This window comes from Salarias fasciatus, chromosome 12 (assembly GCF_902148845.1).
Source record: "Salarias fasciatus chromosome 12, fSalaFa1.1, whole genome shotgun sequence".
In the NCBI taxonomy this organism is placed as follows: domain Eukaryota; kingdom Metazoa; phylum Chordata; class Actinopteri; order Blenniiformes; family Blenniidae; genus Salarias; species Salarias fasciatus.
Genome location: NC_043756.1, coordinates 24,680,575 through 24,701,264, shown reverse-complemented (window position 1 = coordinate 24,701,264; position 20,690 = coordinate 24,680,575). Strand labels below are relative to the sequence as shown.

Genomic DNA, 20,690 nt, shown 5'->3' with positions numbered 1-20,690 from the left:
ATATGTAAGTTGGCTTTCTCTATTTATATTTGTATTTTTTTGTAATTTTGAAAGTATTTGTAATTATGCAAAGTATATCTATTATAACAGGCATATAGGTACTAAATTATAGATACTCCTCAGATTTAACTCATTTACTTGATTTATTCTTTGTGTGTGTGTTTGAGTGTTTTTAAACAATCATGTCATCACAAGCTGTGCAGCCTTTTATTTGAGAATATCTTCAAGTATTTCCTGAAACTGTTCCACTAATAAGGAAAATTTATTTTGTAACTTTCAACATTAAAACGAAAGATAATTGTTGTATAGTGCCATTAAATTAAAATTTTACTGTCATCCTGCTACATTGTATTATAAAAGATAATTCATAATATTGTAATAGATGTGAAAGTTTTCAGTTTTTTCTTTTGCATTTTATCTGTTAGTATGACAAATATGAACTCAGTTGTCAAGAGGTTTTTGAGTTCTCCTGTTAAAAGAACACAACAACAACAACAACAACAACAACAACAACAACAACAACAACAACAACAGCAACTTTCAAGAAAGGGAAAGGGAAAAAAAGTTGTCATTGAAAGAGTCAGCAGTGCATCTCATTTCATAGACGATCTTCGAGGGCGCGCTGCGGCTGCTGGGGGAACTCCAGCCCGGCCCGGTGGGCGTGTACGACTCACTCTCTACACTTCTTCCAGGAAGTGCGCTCTTCTCTTCCGACTGGATGCGTGTCGTTGTCGACACCTGGATGTTAAAGTGCGCGAGCTGCTGGCCATGTCGGAGTCTCTGGAGCGGAGCGCGAGGATCAGCATGCTGAAGGAGCCGCAGGTGAAGAAGCTCTGCGAGGTGCTGGACAAGTCCAGCGGCAGAGGCTGGAGGAAGCTGGGGGAGATCATCGGCAACGACAGGCGCTTTAAAGTCAGGTGGGCAGGAAATCGCCCCGGCTGGGCGTGTAAACACATCCCAAGACAGTAGTGAAGCTGTAAATATACAGTCATGGTGAAACTACAGATGCACATTTTTGTTTTTAGTCTTGGACATGTAACCACTGAGCAGAATTTATTCACGATCCTGATTGTAGTAAGACTTTATTCTCTGTTAATGACTGAAACACCTCAGACCTCATCACACTAACCTGCACTGAAGATTTTAATCACAGGAACTAATGATAGTAAAACACAATACATTAAAGAATAGAACATTCAATGTATTAATGCTGCAACTGGAAATCACTAAAATATATGTTACATGAATGACTGTGTTTATACATGCATGGATTAGGAGTCCATTCAGGAACTTTATATTATCTGTTTTATTTGGTATACACAATAGAATAAACATGTCAGAATGTCTGCAGTAGAAACACACAAAATGCCCTGAACTGTCTGCGCTGTCTGGCAGAATTTACAGCAGGTTTAAGACAAAACAAAATACTGATCTCACAGACGAGACAGGACGTATACAGATGAATAACACTATTAAAATGTATAAAAATTGTACAAAATGAAGCAGATAGATGAGACAAACCAAATAAGAAATGTATGATGTGCCAATACTACCTGCACATATATGCATGTTCTCCCTGTGTGTGGATGGGCCCCAGACAGTATTAGAACCCAGAACCTTCTTGCTGTGAGGCACTAATCACTCTTCCATAGTGCAGCATTTAATTTTCCTAAAAACATATTTTCCACTTGCAGCTTTTGCATCCTCTAGCATTCATGGTTTCACAAGCTGACCCTCAAATCAGCTGTGATGACCCCATGAATAATGTAGCTGCATTCACTGCTGCACTCTGATGTGTCATCTTGGGTCTCCGTGTTGTGTTTTTTCTGTCTTATTTTTACCTTCTGGTGTGCTGTATGTTTGACACACCTGAACTACACAGGTGTGAAGAAAGGATACGAAATAATACAGACAACAGCGAGATATATAGAAATAAACATGACCAAACAGACATGTAAAAAGTTTTAGAAAGTGGCACTGGACATGCAAAACTACTCAAATGATGTTCAAGACAGGTAAATGTGAGAAAAACAGAAGAAAGTGTCCAGATGTATCTCGGAAGTCCAATATTTATTTCAACTCAGCGTAATTGAGATGCAGTACAATTAACTTCAAACACAAAATAACATTTCAAACAAAACATTTAAAAAAATCAGATTAAAAAATCAAACACAGAGACACAAAATAAGATATTTTGAAAGATAATTTCACTCTAAATGATTTGAAAATGGTGAAAATCTGCTCAAAGAGACACATCATGGCAATAAAGAGATAAAAAAAAAACACTAAACTGGATCGTCAAATGTCTCGAAAGTGTCACTACAAGTGTAAAACTTTGGCAGTGCCGTTGTCGATGATCTGTGTGCTGCGTCCTCCTGCAGCTCGGACGACATGGAGATGTGCTCCCTGAAGGTGCTGGAGCTGGAGGGCAGCCCGAGTCTCATGCTGCTGAGGCTGATGGGAGAGCGAGGCTGCACTGCCGGACACCTGATGGACTACCTCAAGACTCTGGGGAACTCAGAGGCTCTTCAGTGCCTGAAGCCACCAGGTCCAGAGAGATTCTGCTGTTCAGTGTTTTATTTTAAGCTCATTCAAGTTCGGTTAAATCGTGAATTCAGATGTCTGGCATTAAACGTGCAGTAAACGGAGTGAGCATGCATTCCCAGTGAACGTCCTATGAATGTGCAGCCCTGCAGATCCTCATTCAGCCCCAGCCGGTGGCGCTTCTCTGTGGCCACAACCTGCGTCTGAGCTGCCACGCTGTGGGCAAATCTCCCGTCCAGTACCAGTGGTTCAAATCCAAAGAGGAGGTGAGCTTCTCTCTCTCTCTGTCTCTCTCTCTCTCTCTCTCTCTCTTTGTTTCTTTCTTTCTTTCTTTTGTGTTTAGACAGTCGGTAGATCTCTCTGACTTTTCCTCCTCAGATCCCGAACAGCTTCTCTCCGGACCTTGTGATCAGTCCGGTGCAGCTGAAGGACGCCGGCTTTTACATCTGCAGGGTGAACAGCGGCGACGCCTTCGAGTTCAGCCAGTGGGCTCAGGTGGACGTTCTGAATGTGGCCACGCCCTGCGGTGAGGCGCTGCATGTGTACAAATATACAGAAAGGGAATCATTTCAACCAGAAAAGAACAGTGAATCAGAAACGCTTATTCGTTCAGTGAAATGGAATATTTTTCTTTAAGTGTTAGTTAAGTATATAGATTCTTATATATTTTCCTGCAACATTCATTCCTGATCGTTTTCTCTGTCTCATTACATAAATGTGCACAATGTCTTTTTTTTTAACTTCTCTTTTTATTTTTTTGTAAATTCACACACATTACACTTTTCTTAAATGTATTTTGTGACCTTAATCGCTGAAGGTTCTTAACTGCTTTGTTTGAATGTCTTCTTTGTGCAGCGCTGTGGATTCCCTTGTGTCTGAATCGTGCTGTTCTCACTCTTCTCGCTCAGGACAGAGTTATCAGTCTTTGGATGGCCGGCTGAAGCTGGTGATTCAGCCCCAGCCCCAGCGGCTGCACGTGGGCGAGACCCTGCAGCTGGAGTGTGGCGCCGTGGGTCGCCCCATCCCTCGCTTCCAGTGGCACAAGAACGGCGTTCCCATCCCCGACGGCACAAAGAGGAAACTCCTGGTGAGGAGACGCTCTGAGCTCCTTCGCTGGGAGGGGGAATGTGTGGTAGAAACCGGTGTGCCTGTTTCAGATCCCTCACGTGACGCAGGATCACCACGGCAGGTATCGCTGTGAGATCAGCAGCAGCACGGAGAGGATGTGGAGCAGCGAAGTGGACGTGGTCGTAGGTATGTCACGCTTTCCACCGTTTCGCTTCATGCAATAAAATCTGCATATTTGCCATTATGTTTGAGCAATTTCCTGCTTCTTTTCTGAACTGAAAGCACCAAGGATCTCTGTCCAGATTTCAGAGGCCATGGAGTGCTCTGAAGGTAGAGTTGGAAGCGGTGGTGCATGCTGTGGGGTGGCAATCAGCAGGCATTAGCGGCATGTGGGCGTCGCTCTTAGAACCGCATGTGGGCCATAGTCTGGGTCGTATTGCTCAAAAACTAACCAACATCAAGCACACAGGGTTTGAGCTGCAGGTTTCACATGCTTGTGGAGTAATCGGGCTCCTGGTTTTACCTCCAATCAGCCAGTATCTGTCATATTGCCGTGAAAAGGTGGAAACATTGTGGACCCTCTGACAGTAAAGCAACACATCTAACAGCCATGCTTCTCTTGCTTCACATCAACATAGTTATTTCACTGACCGGGGCTGATTAGCTTTCACATAGCATTGACAGTGTTTGTCCAGCTGAAGAACCAAAACCTGGTCCCCCATCAGTCCTGCAGTATTTTCCTGTCTTTATGAGTAGATGGTAGAAGTACAGCTGTTTTTGTGAATGTTTTCTCCGAATATCATTCAGGATCCTCTGATTAGGCACAGTGCATTTTGTGCTCGTGGTCAGGATCTGATAATATTGTAAAAATCCCCTCACATTGGGAATGTTTTGTTCATTTTAGATGAATTTGCACGTAAACAAAAGCAGCCTATTTGTTCCATCGTGGCTAAAGCTTTGTCACTTTCACTCTGCCCTGGAAAATCCATTCTAATTATAGTAATACACTCAAATTTCTGAAAGACAGGATGATTTACTGTTTTTCAATCCAAATGACTCACAGAACTATGCTATGAAAAAATCAGAACCTCTTTTTCTACTGATTAAATGCTATGACAGTATGAAAAGTGGTTTTAGATGCACTGAGGCCACTGATTAATAAATTCTGTTCATTCTTCATTTTGCAGAGCTGGTGTTTTCCCCAGTGTTATATACCTTTTATGATGAAACAATACTCAGCAACACCGTTGCAGAGGTACACAGTGTATCAGTAAAAATGGTGCTTTGAATCAGTGGCACATACAATAATACAATATTCTTCCTCTGCTGTCAGTCATTACATCAACACAAACATGTATTTAAAAAAAAACTAAAGCATTTCCCATTTACTTCTATCTTTGCACTCCTTTCCTTCTTTTGTAGAGATTTGAAGGAAAAGAGAGTTTTGGGAAGCTGCTTATATCAAGGTTAAAGATCAAGCTCCCTTCAGCTTTATGTAATCTATGATTTTTTACGCAAATCGTAACAGATGTTCTGAAAAGTTTCTTGCTTTAAAACATCGGTTTTCCTAACTGCATCACTGATCTCCCTTCAGGAAAGCTTCACATTTCACACTGATTCACACACTGGTGTGTTTACATTTGTGAGACTGGTTTTCTGGAATAGAAAGAACCAAATAAAGTAGAATATTGCACAGGTTCATAGTCTAGTAACTTCAGTTTAATCTCCAGGTGTATTTGTTTGGACTGAAGTGGCACAGATTGGGTTTTCTGATGAAATAAAAACCCCATTTGTGCTTCTTTTAACCAGTTTGCTGTATAATGGAACAAGATCTTCAACAATAGTCTAATAAAATCAGGTTTTTCTCTTTAAATGCAACATTTGTTTTAATATAGACTGCTGATTTAAAAATCCCATCTCATGTCTTTTTGAATAACATCACATCAGCTTCTCAGAAACTCGGGACCTTTCCAGTTAGGCTGTGTATGTGACGAAGTTTTCCATTGAAAAGTGGAACTTATGGACCCACAAATGGCCCAAAACAACAATTAAGTCCCTCAGTTTGAGTAACTCCTTGTTTTGCCCGTCAGTGGCTGCAGTGTATTGCACAGAAGGCTACCACATTCCTGGTTTTGATCTTTTCATGGAACTTGTTGGCAGTAAGAAAAAAAACCCCCACTGTACCTCTGTTTTAAGCTTCTAAATCTAATTGGGTGACGCTTTCCAAGTGACTTTTTCCTACATCTTTTGTGTCTGATCACAGATTAATAACACTCAAATGATTATTACATGTCTGTGTTTTCCATTCCTAGATGACCTTTTCGCCATCGGAGGAAGTAAGAGGAGGACTTCTCTACAGGCTTTTACACATTCAAACATGTCCATCTTCCCATCTTGTTGTTATTTGTTTCTTTCACATTTTAATTTTAGATTCTGAGGAGCATTTTCTAAACAGTATCCCTGATCAACTGTACGGTAAGTGTTTATGTTGTCCCGACAGTGTGGCTGCAGTTCACCAAGTTTTCTGCGTCTGAAACAAAAAAAAAATCTTTGTCTTCATTTACGTCAGTTCCTCTTTTGATATAAACGCCGGAAAAAAAAAAATAGTTTCACAAGTGTGGCAACACGAGACACGTCACGGCGCAGGCATGCGATGCACTGTGACACCCTCAGTATGGCAGTGCATCCTGACTTTTTTCTCTGAATAAAATCCAATTTTAGAAATCGAAAGAGATGTTTTTTTTTTTTTTTCATATGCGAAGAACATGAGTCATTACAAAATCTCCCCTGCTTCATATCTGAGTGCTGCCAGTGCTGGTAATCTTTTTAAAAATGGAATAGTTCCGTTTCATTTTCATTCTGATTTTTCTTTTTTGAGCATATGAAATAATATTAGGCTCCTTGGAAAACAGTCTTTAGAATAATCAAGAACAGTGCTTTTGAAGTGTTTTCATAAAAATAAATGTAGTGTGAGACTACAAGATAATTTAAAAGGTGCCTTTTATTCAGATCTGTCATAAACGTGCTTAAACGTTCCGTCTTATGTGTGGAAAACCAGCTGTTACTGATGGCTCAGTCTGATCTTCAGTTTTCAACAATCCAGCCATTCATTTCAAATTATACTGAGGTGATTTTTGTTGCGCTGAAGAGGTTAAATGTTCTGTTAATGCACCATGAGGAAGACGGTAGACCCCAAACTCTTTTTGTCGGATCTCAGAATGATTGTAACCCTGTTGGCAAAAACCCTCCAAATATCAGAAGAAATATGATCACATGAAGATGAAGTTGCTGTGAAGTGCGTGCAAAACAAATCTCTAACTGCATTGTCCCGCTTTTTGTTTTTCTTTTCATTACGCCAGCGACTGACAAAGTGGCCCTGCTGATCGGCAACCTGTCGTACCAGAACCACCCGCAGCTCAAAGCCCCGATGGTGGACGTGTACGAGCTCACCAACCTCCTGCGGCAGCTCAACTTCAAGGTGGTCTCCCTGCTGGACCTCACCGAGTCCGAGATGAGGAACGCCGTGGACGAGTTCCTGCTGCTGCTCCACAAGGGCGTTTATGGTACAGCGGCTCGTTTCCAGGCTACAGTCGGTGGCCTTGATGTGAACTGTAATGACTGTATCACTCTGCAGGACTGCTGTACTACGCTGGCCACGGCTACGAGAACTACGGGAACAGCTTCATGGTGCCGGTGGACGCGCCAAACCCGTACCACTCGGCGAACTGTCTGTGTGTGCAGAGCATCCTGCAGCTGATGCAGGAGAAGGAGACCGGCCTCAACATCTTCCTGCTGGACATGTGCCGCAAGAGGTCAGTCTGAGGCTTAAAGGGATGCTTCAACATTTTGGCAAATTGGCCCATTTAGCACAATTCCTTAGTCATTTCGAACAGCATACTTACTTTTTTTGTGAGGGCGAGCTATTGTTTATTCAGAGGTGAGTCTGGGAAGGTTTTCGGGACAGACACAATGGAACTGGATGGTATTTTTGCTTCCCTTCATCAAACTCATCAAATACACAATCCAACAACCCCAAAACACTTTGGTGGACATGTTATAATCCACACATTCACTACGCTGTGAAATATTAATGCAGAATTACCAGATTGAGTTGTTTATGCGAAGATTGCTAATACGGAACTACTTACTAAATATGGCGTCTGGGCGTAGTGATTTCAAAAGAAAAAGTAGTTCCCAGTATTTGCTTCAATGTCGTAACGCTACAATATTATTTGTTGGTGTTCCACAGCGTAGTGAATGTGCGGATTATAACGTGTCCACCAAAGTGTTTTGGGGTTGTTGGATTGTGTATTTGATGAGTTTGACGAGGGGGAACAAAAATACCTTCCACTTCCATTGTGTCCATCCCGAAAACCTTCCCCAACTCGCCTCTGAATAAACAACAGCTGAAATACGAAGAGTTCCAAAAACAACATAAAGTAAAAATATTTACTGCATACAGATCACTCAGCAACAGTAACTTTGTACTTTTGGGAAAAAGAAATTGCACAATTGATCTAAAATCACTACTTGGAGAGTTCAGAGGTACTCTTGTGAGTTTTAAGTCGTGTTTGTGAGAGTTGACAGCCCTACCTTACTTAGATGTTAAGACATTTATTTGATGTTTTTTATCCAGTATAAGTAGATTTGATCCCCATTAAAAGAGAAATAAATTGTGTTGTCTGTTGTAGTGAAAATAATCAACCTAAAGGAGGCAAAGGTAGGCCACAGGAGGTTATGTCTCTGGTATTTGGCAGCCTTTATACCACAGAAGGCTAGTTAAAGTGGTGTTTCCCATCTAGCTGAGGCCTAATAGAGGTTTACTGCTTTAATTACATATTAGAATTTTTTTTTTTCCAGGAACATTCACGATGACAGCACTCCGAACGTCGTCCTGAGGGTTACAGCCAACATTGTCTTTGGATATGCCACGTAAGGCCTCAAATGTGCACAAAGTTCATCTACTCAGAGTTTAAAAGGTTCACTCTCTCTCTTCCATTTCCCTCCTTCACCCCTCATTAGGTGCCAGGATGCTGAGGCCTTCGAGCTCAGCTCCACCGGCTTCACCAACGGCGTGTTTGTGAAGTTTCTGAAGAAGCGGCTGCTGGATAACGAGAAGATCACTGTGGTGCTGGACAGAGTCGCTGAGGGTACGAGACGGAAGACAGTAGAAGAAAACAATCGGGCTGTTATGAACCAAGAAACTATTTCTGGATCCTATTAAATGCCTATTGATTGAACATTAGCTGCATCTCTCTGGGTTCTCGTGTTAATGCAGCTTGCTTTGCATTATTTATGTCAGAGCTGTAGTGGCTTGCTTATGGATTCATGGTGTTTGCTTTAAGATGAAGAACAATTAATTAAGGATCCATTTTTTTAAATTCCATCTAAGATTTGGTTTAAGTACCTCTAATTTGAGGTCAGGAAGATGAGTTGATTCAAAGTGGAGCGCTCTCTGGAGGGGCTGGTGCACTTATCATTTATTACTCAACAGTCTGTATTGGATTTCTTCTGTTTTTTCTGCTCAGACATGGGTCAGTTTGATGCCACAAAGGGGAAACAGGCTCTGGAGATCCGCAGCAGTCTGTCAGAGAGGAGAGCGCTGACCGATCCCATTCTGCCCAGCGACGGCGCCAATCTCGCCCACGTGCATAGCCGCCAGTGGGCGAAAGCTCATGGTGAGTTTGGAGTCACAAAAATGTCTTTTTTTTCATGTAAATGAAATGAAAATAAATAACCAAAACACACATGAACATGGTTGGTGCAAGAGTGGATTCAGAAGAAGCATAGTGATATGATGCATAGGCATACAAATATCTCTGTTGCAGTGTTGTCACCTTTAGAGCATTAGGAAAAATGTTCAGTTTTTGGCAGAAAGTTGGCAGTGTGTGTGTGTGTGTGTGTGTCCCTCCAGATCTTCCTGAGAGCATGTGTCTCGACTTTGACTGCGGCGCTCAGATCAAGCTGGGCTTCGCCGCCGAGTTCTCCAACGTGCTGGTCATCTACACTCACATCGTCAAGAAGCCTGAGGACATGTCTTTCTGCCAGGCCCACGTCACGGACTTCTCTCAGGTTCAGCGCAGTGCGGCTCAGACTCTGCTCTCCAGACGCTGATCTTGTCAGATGTGGCCTGAAACTGTGTTGCTGCTGCAGGATCTGGACGTTGATCCCAAAGAGATGAACAGAGAGACTCCGGAGGAGACGGGGATCTACCTGCTGTCCAGCAGCCTGCCGCAGCATTGCCTCTATACCAGGATCAGCTCGCTGCAGAAGCTCAGGGTAAATCCTCATAAAGACAACTAGGTTCCAGAAGTATGGACGCCTTTATTTTAAGGGAGAAATACTTTTCCAATGTGATGATCTTATGTTATGATTACGTTGATGTTTGAGACTGGTAAATTCTTATTCCATGTGGATGCTCCCTCCCTCCTTCTAATATTCTGAAATGATTATCGTCTTGTTCGTATTTCGTTTTGTTCTAAATCAGTGATTCTCATCAAGAAATTTCCTTGAGTTTGACCGTCTCCTCCCTCCATGCCTCAGGAGGAGCTGGTCTTCACCGTGTGTCTTCAGGGCACCTTCGCTGCCATGGACGACGGCCATCCCATCCACTGGACCAGGAGCGTGAACATCGGCAAGCCGCTGATCGCCCGGCTGGACCTGCACCGGGCCGTTCGGCGGAACAGCTGCCTGCAGACCTGCCTGATCCCTCACAGCCCCTGCCACAGCCCCTGTCACAGCCCCGGGCCGGAGCACCGCCTCCACCTGCACCTGGGCTCCCAGCAGGCCCCGGACTGCAACCGCCTCTCCCCTCAGCACCCTTACGCAGACATCTGTGAGAGCCTCCCGGGTGCGGCGGGGGGGTGCGGGGATTCCTACTATGAGAACGCCGGCCAGTGTCGGTACGGGGCGCCGTTGGAGTCCGGCAGGTTCTCCAGCTCGCCGGACCGGCACAGCATCCCCATAGAGGCCGGGGACGATATCAACGAGGTGCAGACGGTGTTTATCAACAGTCTGCAGCTGCAGCAGCAGTGAAGCCGCCTCTGAGTCACTGCAGCTCTTCAACATGGAAAAGTACATTTTAGGTCGCTGCTTCAAAGATTTTGTAGCTTCTTCATCATTTCCATTTAATTCAGAGAAAAGCTAAGATCCAGACAGGAGATCGGTCATAATGTAGGTGCAACAGTATTTCAACAAGGCCAAGTATGAGCAGACGGGTGGAACAGTATGAGGAGAAACTTTGTCAAGAAAGTAGGTTTTTTTTGTAGTCTTTTTGGAATTTTATCGTATGTCACACCAAAATGTCTTACACTGCCAGATATTTACAATCTCTTTCATTCAGGGGCCTCGCTCAGTGTTTATATCACAGCTTTACAGCAAGAAGGGCTGGTTTAGGTTGTGTAAGAATAGAGATCATCTCAAGGACTTACTGTGCCTCGCCCAATAACTGAGCGTTTGAAACCTGCGAGTCAGGTTAGGGTCACGTTAAATCTTAGTTTTTCCTAGTTGAGTTTGCATTTTCTACATGTGTGGGTTTTCTCTGGGGTTTTGCTGCTTCCTCTTACAATCCAAAGAGAAATTTCCTCTCTAGAAAGAGTGTACGCCCAGATCTTGATTCAGATTTCTATTCTCTATGCGAGGTATAACCTGATGAATGAATCGTTTGAAAGGTGAAATTAAAGGTTTGAGCTGCAGGAGCAACATTTTTCTCTGCAATGCATGTTTAAAACCACGTCCCTTGTTTTGGGACATATTATAAGATACTGTTAGACCTCACCAGAGGGAGCTGTGTCATTCTTTCCTGTTGATGCCTGTGGTTTGTGCAGTTTTGTCCCACCTGCTGGGCGTCATTGCCCCCCTCACATTCATGGTGCCCAGTGGCCAAATGAGAGCATTTCTCCCAAAGGAAGGCTCACAAAGTGAAATCATTCAATCATCCAAGACCAAAGCTTTTAATTTCATTGTAAAACCACAAATCTGAAAAGAACACAGGACCTTTTCGCCTCACGTCAAGAATATCATGGCGGGGTGGGTGGGGGTGTTGGACTGACCTGGACCACAGTGCATTGTGATCCTAGATAAAGCAGCATCGAAGGTGGACAGAACCTGAAAAACACCAGTGTGTTTTTTGTAGACATTCATTTGAGTATATTATGGAGTAGTGCTGTTATTTCTGTGTATTTAGCATCGTCTAAGTATTGTTCATGCAACCTGAGCTGTCTTGTCTTCTGTCCTTTTCAAAGTTTATTAATAATTTTCTCATTTTGACAAATAGTACCAGTCATGATTGATTGCTTCTTTCACTGAGATACAGTTCTGAGAAGGCGTGAAGCCGAGGTGTCTTTAAAATTAGAAATAAGAACTGTTCGAGCCAACCGAATCAGCTGCCAGTCACGCTTCTCCTGCTTGTGTGTGTGCTTGTGTGTGTGTGTTCCTACTCTTCACTGTGAAAGTTTCCAGAAGAGTTCAGCTTCAGTGACTTGAGAACAGGTCGCAGCAGGAACTGGGACTTTCACAACTGTTTTGATATCATTTCCTGGGGTGACAGTGAAACATCACATCCTGAGGGACAATCCACCATGTCAGGCTTCCAGATGGTAGTGGTGGTAGATTAAAGGTAAATCAACTGAAATTCATGTGATGACTCTTTAGATCCACTGGTCAGCAGTAGTGAGTCAGGTCAGCCCAGTGGAAGCACAAAGTTCCACCTACAGGTAAAAAGAATGAATGAAACCAGACCCAATGCAATCTTAAAAAAAAAAAAAAAAAAAGTTTTAATTTGAATGAGGCTCTATGAGTTTTTTTCCCTTCAATCTCTTATTGTAATCATTACAAATATTGACAGTATGAAACAGTTTCTGTTCTTGTTAAATAAATGACTTTTAAAGAAATCTTAATCTCATGCTGAATCAAACTTAGAACATTTGCAGTATTTCTTACATTCAGTATTATTCCTTATGTAGATAAAAAGTAAAAAATAGAAATAAATCCATTATCAGGATCATAAAGAAAATCCCATTTGTTAAAGGTGAAATTTATTCACTTTTCTTCATTAATTTCTCATAAAGAATTGCGCTTGTTTCACTTCTAAACATCTCGAGTTGCTGCAGGCCTCTCTGACCTGTCGGTTTATATAACGGCCATTGTGGGGGTGAGCTGAGTGATCTGATTTCACACAGCTCCACCAGGACCTGCTCCTCCTCATTCAGACCCATCAGTCTCCTTTGAGGATTCCTTTCACCCAAAAATGAAATGAGAAGAATTGTGCTCACAAAAGAATGGGCTGCTAGTTTGTATCCAACCAAAAACACAGAAAGTGTTTGAACACACAAGTCAGCGACATTTCTGTGTTCACTGAGCAGAAAGTAAATCCTCTGTCATTTCATGTGCTGCAGTTTCATGAACAGTGAAACAACGTAAATGGGATTATGTATTTGTTTGATTTTCAAAATCAATCAATTTTGCAAAAACTTCCACTTTCCGGGATCTTTTAAAAAACGTTCTCCAGAAATCTTGTCAAAATAAAAGGTTTGGATTGAATGTTACTACTTTAGAATTTGGGGAAGTTTGTTTAGACCCCGAGTAGACCGTCAGTTTCCAGCAGGTTCCGGTCCTCATGTCCTCTGAGTTTTTAAGGTAATTGGCAAATCCAGATTATGGCTTCAGACCATCAGTCACCATCCGGCGCTGGTCCTTCTGGGGATCCCACTTCTGAGCACCTCGTGTGTCTTGGAAATTTGGAAATTCAGCCGAAATTCAGCAAACACAAGGTCTGCTTGCAAATGTGTAAAATGGAGGAGAAAAGTGGAAAAATACTGAGCGAGGTATGATTTTATTAACTGCCTGTACAGTTCTGCGGCATGGAGTTGGACACGTACAGAGACAAGTCAAAAGCAAGTCACAATGGGGCCTTTTTAAGAGAAAGATTACATGTGTGAGTTCAGTGTGAGTTCATTCTCTAAGTATAATTGGAAGATTTTTTTTCTTTTCTTTTCTGCAGAACATCCTGTTAGGAAAGGTGTGCTGGCCTGGAAGTTACTGTCAGAGCAGTTTTAAGTCTGATGCTCTCAGACAATGGTTGGTTTATTGAAGTCAGAGTAAGACACAAGATGAAAGAGTTCAACTCAGTCATTCTTAATCTATTCAAACTCTTTGGGTTTTTTTTAAATGAAACAAAAATATTTAGAAATTCATAATCCATCAATGATCATTACACATAATAATAGCATTCATAATGGTATGATGAACATCAAATATTAAAGTTATCTAAGATGATTGATAAATTCAAGCTTGAAGCATAAAATAATCCTAACCAGAAGACATAAATCAAATAACACCGATGTGTAAAATGAATATGGGAATCACTGTGTCACTGTAGGAGGACCAGTCAACCCGGTGGATCTGTCCCTGCCTGATGAATCACCATCTCTTAAAGAAATGAAAAAAAGATCATATACATTTAGAGAAAGGTGTTTTTCTTTTCAGCTTTATTACATCAAGATACAGATCAGTTGATCATATGAGACAACAAGGGTTAAACTCAGTATTTTTTGTAAAATTCAAGGAACTATATTCTGTCAGGGTAAAATTGGCGGTGAGCAGCTATTTGTTTGCCATACCTTAACTAACACCATGTGGAGCAGAAGAGTTAAAACTACCCATGCATTAAAATAGAAGGATTGTCTTTTCACATTGTGCCCAGCCTGCAGGATGGGACACACTGCAGGAAGGCATCAAGACTGTGTGTCTGAATAATGGATGATGGAGTCAGCGGGGTGATATCATGGCTGCGTCACTGGAGCAGCTTCAGGAGGGAGGGTGTGTGGCGGTGGAGGCGATGCAGCAGCAGGCGAACAGACTCAGAGTGAGAAACCTGCTCGCTGGGAGGACGGAGGGAAACAGCCATGTCGGCCTCCTGGACTCAGCTCTCCTTCCAGATCCTCCTGCTTCTCGTCTCCTGCAGACGCATCAGTGCAAGTAAATGAAATTTGTGTTGTATTAATAACTGCTGTGTGGTTTTGTTCAAGCTCTGATCTGACTCTTCATTTATCTGCTAAATGTGACTGTAACCTTGTGAGGAAGGAAAGACAGAGTCAATGTCAGCAGATCTCATCAACCTTACATAATTTACTTTGAATGGTCTTGATCGCTTGTTGTTTTTTAGTGAGCCTATAGGGAAAAATGAAATAGATAAATGATTAAAAATAACATTTTACATTGTGGATTTGGCTCTGGAAAGGAAGGGAGGGACCAATAAAATCACCGTGGCAAAAAGAGGAGTGGGGGGGGCGTCTTAGCTGTGCTGAGGCTGACGGGAGTGAAAAGGAGTGGATGAGTGAGAAGAATCCAACAAGAAACACTTCACATGTGCACGAGGAGAGCACAAACATAGAGTGAGCATATGGAAACAAGAGGGGGCTGCACACAGGAGGAGGGGGAACTACCCCAAAACACAGAACATGAGTGCATTAAATTCTTCAAATAAAGCAGAACAGTCATCGCTCTCACATCAGCAGTGAAAGTCACTTACATTTCTTTAAGATGGACTGAGCGCGTCGCATGGCACTGCGTGTGTGTGTTTTGTGTGTGTGTGAGTTCATGAGGTGGTGGGAGCGGCTGAGAAAATTATTGGGACCACTCTACCTCTCCTAAAGGACATTTTTACTGACTTCAGGAGAAAGTTGAGACTCATCACAGCAGACCCCGCTCACCCTGGACACCCCCTGTTCTCCTGGTTAAAGGAACTAAAGATAAAAACAAACCACCTGAAGCTTTTACCTGCAGGCTGTGAGAGTCATCACACCAGCAACACCCTCACTGCACCCAACTCCTCCTCCACACACAGTCTGCTGTGCACATACCTCAGCACTTAGATCTGCACTGAATGTAGAAATTGCACATAAATACTTTTTCGTGCATTTATTCCTAATCTTGACTGGGTTTGAATATTTTATACACTCTCTTTCCTCACATCTATATTAAAATTATTCTAGTCTATTGCAGAGGATGCTGTAAACTACATTTCACTGCTGTAAAAACCGTTTTGTTTTTTTTTTACTTTGCTTCTGTGGTGACAGCAAAATTCTATTCTAGTCTATTCTATTCAAAATTGCTGAACAAAGCCAGTAAACGGGTTTCACTTCAAGAATGAAATTATATTCAGCAGGTGCATGTGAGATTTTATGGTTGTATTAGGTGACCATTTGTGCACCTGACTTTAATGAAGCAATTCATTGTGGAGGCAGGCATGTCTAATGTCTGAGCCTTTCCTTCTGTCTGGAGAGATAAAGCAGCTCCTCAGTGACGCTGGCAATGACATTTATGAGTTTCTGCCTTTTTTGCACTGATATTTATTGACTTTTGTACAGAAAAATATGTTGAATTGTCAATTTAAAGTGTTTTGTATTCCTATCAGAGACCCCAGGTCTAACTCCAACACCATTGGTTCCCACGACTCCTCTGCCAACAGATGTGAGAAGTGTCATCCTTAAAGGTAACTGTTGTGACGTTTAAGTCCCTTTTCCCTTCCTTTTTTTGTTGGGAATACAACCTTTAGCTATTATTCTTAACAACACATATATTACTGAATTTGATGGTGACAAGTTAAATTTATAACATGTGCTTTAGCACACAGCTATCTCTCTCTCTCTCTCTCTCTCTCTCTTTATATATATATATATATATATATATATATATATATATATATATATATATATATATATATATATATATATATATATATATATCTGTAATTAAAGGTGCTGTAGGCAGGATTCAGCATCTCCGCCATCTTGCTTAGGTTTACCTAAGCAAGCGATTTGACCCGTCTAAGATGGCGATTTGAAACCCAGCACAGCCAATCCTGTCCTGTTTTCTCTGAAATCACACCCTTACGCAAGTTAAGCCCCTCCCACAAGAACGTGTGACGAACGCCCCTCGACCAATCAGGGTTAGAGCCTCAGGGGCTCTTCTGATTGGTCAAAGATACCTGGAGCTGTCGAGATTGCTTTTCAGCTCAGAACAGAGACAGATGGAAACGCTGCGCCCTCGCGGTAGTGCAATTATGCTACACTCCTAAAGGATTATCAATGGATACTCTAACATTTAATCCAAAGAAAACACAGAAAAATTAGCATTGACTAGCAAAATCCTGCCTACAGCACCTTTAACTTATAAACATATGTTACTCTTAAAACCCCTCTTCTAAACTTTATCCAGGTGAAAGTCACACTGAGAAAATCGAGCTGTTGAATCCTGTCGTCCTGTCTCTGGAGTGTACCTGGACCGGCAATCAGAAGAAAGCCCCAAACGTCACAGGCCACTGGATGAAGGACGGGGAGGAACTTCAGGATAGCCGTCTCACAGTGGCGTTGGAGAACGAGCAGTATAATCTCAGACGAGTGTGAGCGCCTCATCTCAAGGTTTTATCTACTAGTTTAAAAAGTGTAGATCTTGTATACATGTTTTACATATTTTGGTTGAATTATTACATTTCAGAAGGCATGAAGTTGCAAAACAGTCATGCTTTGAATGAATTTCTTCCAACTTTAGATTCACTACAAATCGTCTTGTCTTGTTTGTGCTTCTCAGGGTTCGTGTTGTCAATGAGGAAAGTCTTGGGAATTACTCATGCATGTTTGGAAATGAAGCTAAAATTGACTTTATCTTGGCAGGTAGGTAGTGGTTTGTGTAACTACCAGTGTTGTGTGAGTTACAGTATTTAATCTAGTACTTGATTACTGCTACTAGTTTTTACTCTAAAATGGACTACAGTTACTTCAGAGTTGCTGAAAAAGCAATAGTGTTGTCTCTGCAGCGGGTTTCATGTACCACAAAAGTATTTTTAAAAAGTGCATTAATGCTAAAAGGGGTTGAGAATGTAATAGTATTTCAATGTGATCTAAACTGATAACTATCTGACTGACATTTTACAGATGTCTCAACTGCTCATTAATAAGAATTATCACTCATTTTAAACTCACTATTTCCCTGTAGTCCCAAAGATTGGGGATGTGAGAGACAAGCCCATAGTGAGCTACATAGGTGACACTACAGTGATCACCTGTAAAATGGAGGAGACCAAGCCAAAACCCAACACCTGGAACTGGTACAAGGACAATGGGACAGATAAGGTGAGGAAACTACCCACAATTTTATTTTATTGCCACCTTACACAGTGATATGTTTGATTTCAGATTACTCCAGTGCTGATTCAGTATTACAAAACTTAAAGATGCACCGGTAGAACTCTCATGAAACGTAAAAGCCACAATGACAAATTGAGGGAACTACATTGACTTATCCTTGATTTCTGTACTAAATTTGATCTTTGAGGGAAGTATGTATATGACACACTCTATATCAGAAATAAAACTGAATTTTCAGGTAGGCTGTATCAGTGTACCATGGCTACTGAGGACATTACCTGAATTACAGTTACAGATGTTAAAAGATTTTCACTTTCACATGTGAGTGGCAAAAATAAAACTGAGTTAAACCACTCAGTAGTATTCACATTTGTTGATATTTGAACTGAGGTAATGTACATATAGTAATCTTGATTAGTCATTCAATCAAGTTCTCATGTAATGCCGATCCAGGTCATGATATGAATGTGCTTTCAGTCTGTTAAACTGAAGACAGCAGCAACACTTTGATGACTGTGTTTTGAAAATGTAAACATAGAACGGCTGTTAACTGCTGTTGTGGATATCACAGGAGCAGATCCTCCCTGCTGCAGATGTTCTTCACTATGAAATCACAGTCATGGAGTGGAAGACCAAGCTGACGGTGTATAACCTGTCCAGGGATGACTCCGGCTTGTATTACTGTGGTGCGGTGTACGCCATCGGCACCGCGATGAGCCACGTGGAGCTAAAGGTCAGCCGTGGATGAAGATATTTCACATACACACCTTCTGTCTGCTTGGATCAATTTCAATCAGTCTATTTTGGCTGCTAATAAAGCACGAGATATTAAATCATCACCAGATTCTTTAAGTTTCTACTTTTCATTGTCCAGGACAATAATAATATGTCTGTAAGGATATTAAAACAACATGTCTAACTGAGGGAGCCCAGCGAAGTGATGCCAGGTCTACTTTTAGTCACAACCGAGCTATAACGCTGACTGTGACAGCTGTCATTGCTTCCTCCTGTCTGTGCTGAAGGTCATCACCATCATGGAGCCCCTGAAGCCCTTCATCGCCATCCTGACTGAAGTTGTTGTCCTGGTTGCTGCTATTCTGCTCTATGAGAAGAGCCAGTCCAAGAAAAACCTCACAACAGGTGACCAGATAGCAGAACTCTCTGATTTATTGGATAGATTGTGGTGTACAGCTGCATTTTTTTTTTATTTTGATTCCTTTGACAGATTTCTGTTCAGAATTATCCGGTTCCTTCATGATTTATAGACTTGTTTCTTTGGATAGGTGTATTGGTACCTGGAACTCCTGTAGATATTTTGTGAATCATGTTGTATTAATTCTAATAAGCTCTGTTACTGGAGACTCTCTGTGACTTAACTTTAAATCATCTCTTTTAATTTTAGAAAATGAGCTGAATGATGACCAGAAGGACACGGCGTGAGTACACCAGCAGGCTTTCTGGAGATGTTTCATCACTTTGACTGATATATTTGCAATTTCTTCTGATGAAAAAAAACAAAAAACAAAACTGTTTTATATCTCTGCAGGTCACAAGAAGAGGAGAACAGATCAGAGGCGAGCGACTCAGTTCGACAGCGCAAATGATCTGTCCTGTCTGACAGTTCAATTGATTTTGTTGATCTTTAAAGGATTAGTACGTTAAAGCAATATGCAGTTCTTTATCAGCTGAAGTCCATCCTTTTGCACCTAAAAAAGGTTCAGTAACCAGCACTCAGTAAGCATTTCCATGGTTTGAAGGTGTCCTTGAGGACAGGATTTTACTTTGTATCAGACAGAGACTTGTAACCAAACAAGCGAAGTATTTCCACACTGGTTCATGCATCATGGTACGTGAGCAGTGCCTTACACTCTCAAAAAGCAATTAACTAACCACACACTATGTTTGCTATGACTGTATGTCACTTTTTAGAGGTTTAACCTGCTGGATTTTGTCCATCACAATAAAACATAACAGCGTCTTAATCAATATGTATCCTCGTACATGTAGAGGTGTGTGTTTTATTTTTGTGTTAATCAAATTTGCTGCTGAATGTGACCTCTTTGACCTGCACTGTGTATGATTAAAACTACATTTAAGAGATGGTGAGAAAAATAAAAGCTTTAAGTGTAAATTTAATTTTTGAATAAAATCATATCTTTCTTTTGAGGCCAGCTTTGTGCTTTTGGGCAATGTCGGAGTCATAATCGATATGCATCCATCTTCTCAGTGGTGACATTAGGCAGACTGTCCTCCATTCAATAACTGACATTAAAGCTGTTACCCATCACTGTGTTCTGTATCCACACACTGGATGAACTTCATCTGAAAATTCAACTTTATCCATGATCTGTTGTAGATATATTGTGAATTTTTAATTGGACTAAAGTTTTGAGTCACAACCAGGACTTTTCAATATGTTAAAGTTTCCCAATAACTTTCCAAAACCAACAACATTAAATCTGACATCAGCTTGTCTGGCTACTTCAAAAAGGAATAAAATACCATCTGGGAAGAAAATGATTTCAAGATGGTTTATAACTTATTCGTGGTTTGATATTTGAATGTACTGAGATATAATTTGAAGACAAATTCTATTTATATCAGTTGAAAACTGTTCAACATTATTACAAGATATCCAAATTTTTTTGCTTTTTGTTGGACATTTACAATTTGTGATGAGACTGGAGACTAATGTGTTTCAGTCTCACCACAAATATATACACCGGATTTCTGATGAGAGTATTAATAGTGAACACATTATTCAACACAAACAGCTGACTGGCACTGTGGAGCCTTCAATAATAAACAATAATAAACAAACAATAATAAACACAGTGCATTGTTCTATGCAGCCTGCAGCTTTGTAAATTTGACTCTTCTGTAACTACACCACAAGTGAACATTGTACAGTGGCATGCAGTAGGCTTTAAA

The 20,690-nt window shown here is 41.3% G+C and overlaps 2 protein-coding genes across 3 annotated transcripts; both read left to right on the top strand.

Moving 5' to 3' along the window:
* The first annotated feature begins 701 nt into the window (after nucleotides 1-701).
* LOC115398034 (mucosa-associated lymphoid tissue lymphoma translocation protein 1-like) lies at nucleotides 702-12,397 on the top strand. Of its 2 annotated transcripts, XM_030104654.1 has the most exons (17): nucleotides 702-917; nucleotides 2,382-2,548; nucleotides 2,689-2,810; nucleotides 2,923-3,070; nucleotides 3,453-3,631; nucleotides 3,702-3,798; nucleotides 3,895-3,942; nucleotides 5,925-5,948; nucleotides 6,043-6,087; nucleotides 6,972-7,175; nucleotides 7,247-7,424; nucleotides 8,473-8,544; nucleotides 8,635-8,762; nucleotides 9,141-9,290; nucleotides 9,527-9,684; nucleotides 9,766-9,891; nucleotides 10,156-12,397. In XM_030104654.1, the coding sequence occupies exons 1-17, from the start codon at nucleotides 769-771 to the stop codon at nucleotides 10,645-10,647; spliced, it is 2,487 nt and encodes an 828-aa protein (XP_029960514.1). In that variant the 5' UTR covers nucleotides 702-768; the 3' UTR covers nucleotides 10,648-12,397. The 2 variants fall into 2 exon arrangements, with proteins under 2 accessions (XP_029960514.1, XP_029960515.1); XM_030104655.1 differs by lacking the exon at nucleotides 3,895-3,942.
* Nucleotides 12,398-14,449: 2,052 nt separating this feature from the next.
* Nucleotides 14,450-19,378, top strand: LOC115398036 (embigin-like). The gene is made up of 9 exons (XM_030104656.1): nucleotides 14,450-14,589; nucleotides 16,028-16,105; nucleotides 16,831-17,014; nucleotides 17,203-17,285; nucleotides 17,608-17,744; nucleotides 18,331-18,492; nucleotides 18,782-18,899; nucleotides 19,162-19,195; nucleotides 19,306-19,378. Exons 1-9 carry the CDS (start codon nucleotides 14,517-14,519, stop codon nucleotides 19,361-19,363), a joined length of 927 nt encoding a protein of 308 aa, XP_029960516.1. The 5' UTR covers nucleotides 14,450-14,516; the 3' UTR covers nucleotides 19,364-19,378.
* Nucleotides 19,379-20,690: the final 1,312 nt, after the last annotated feature.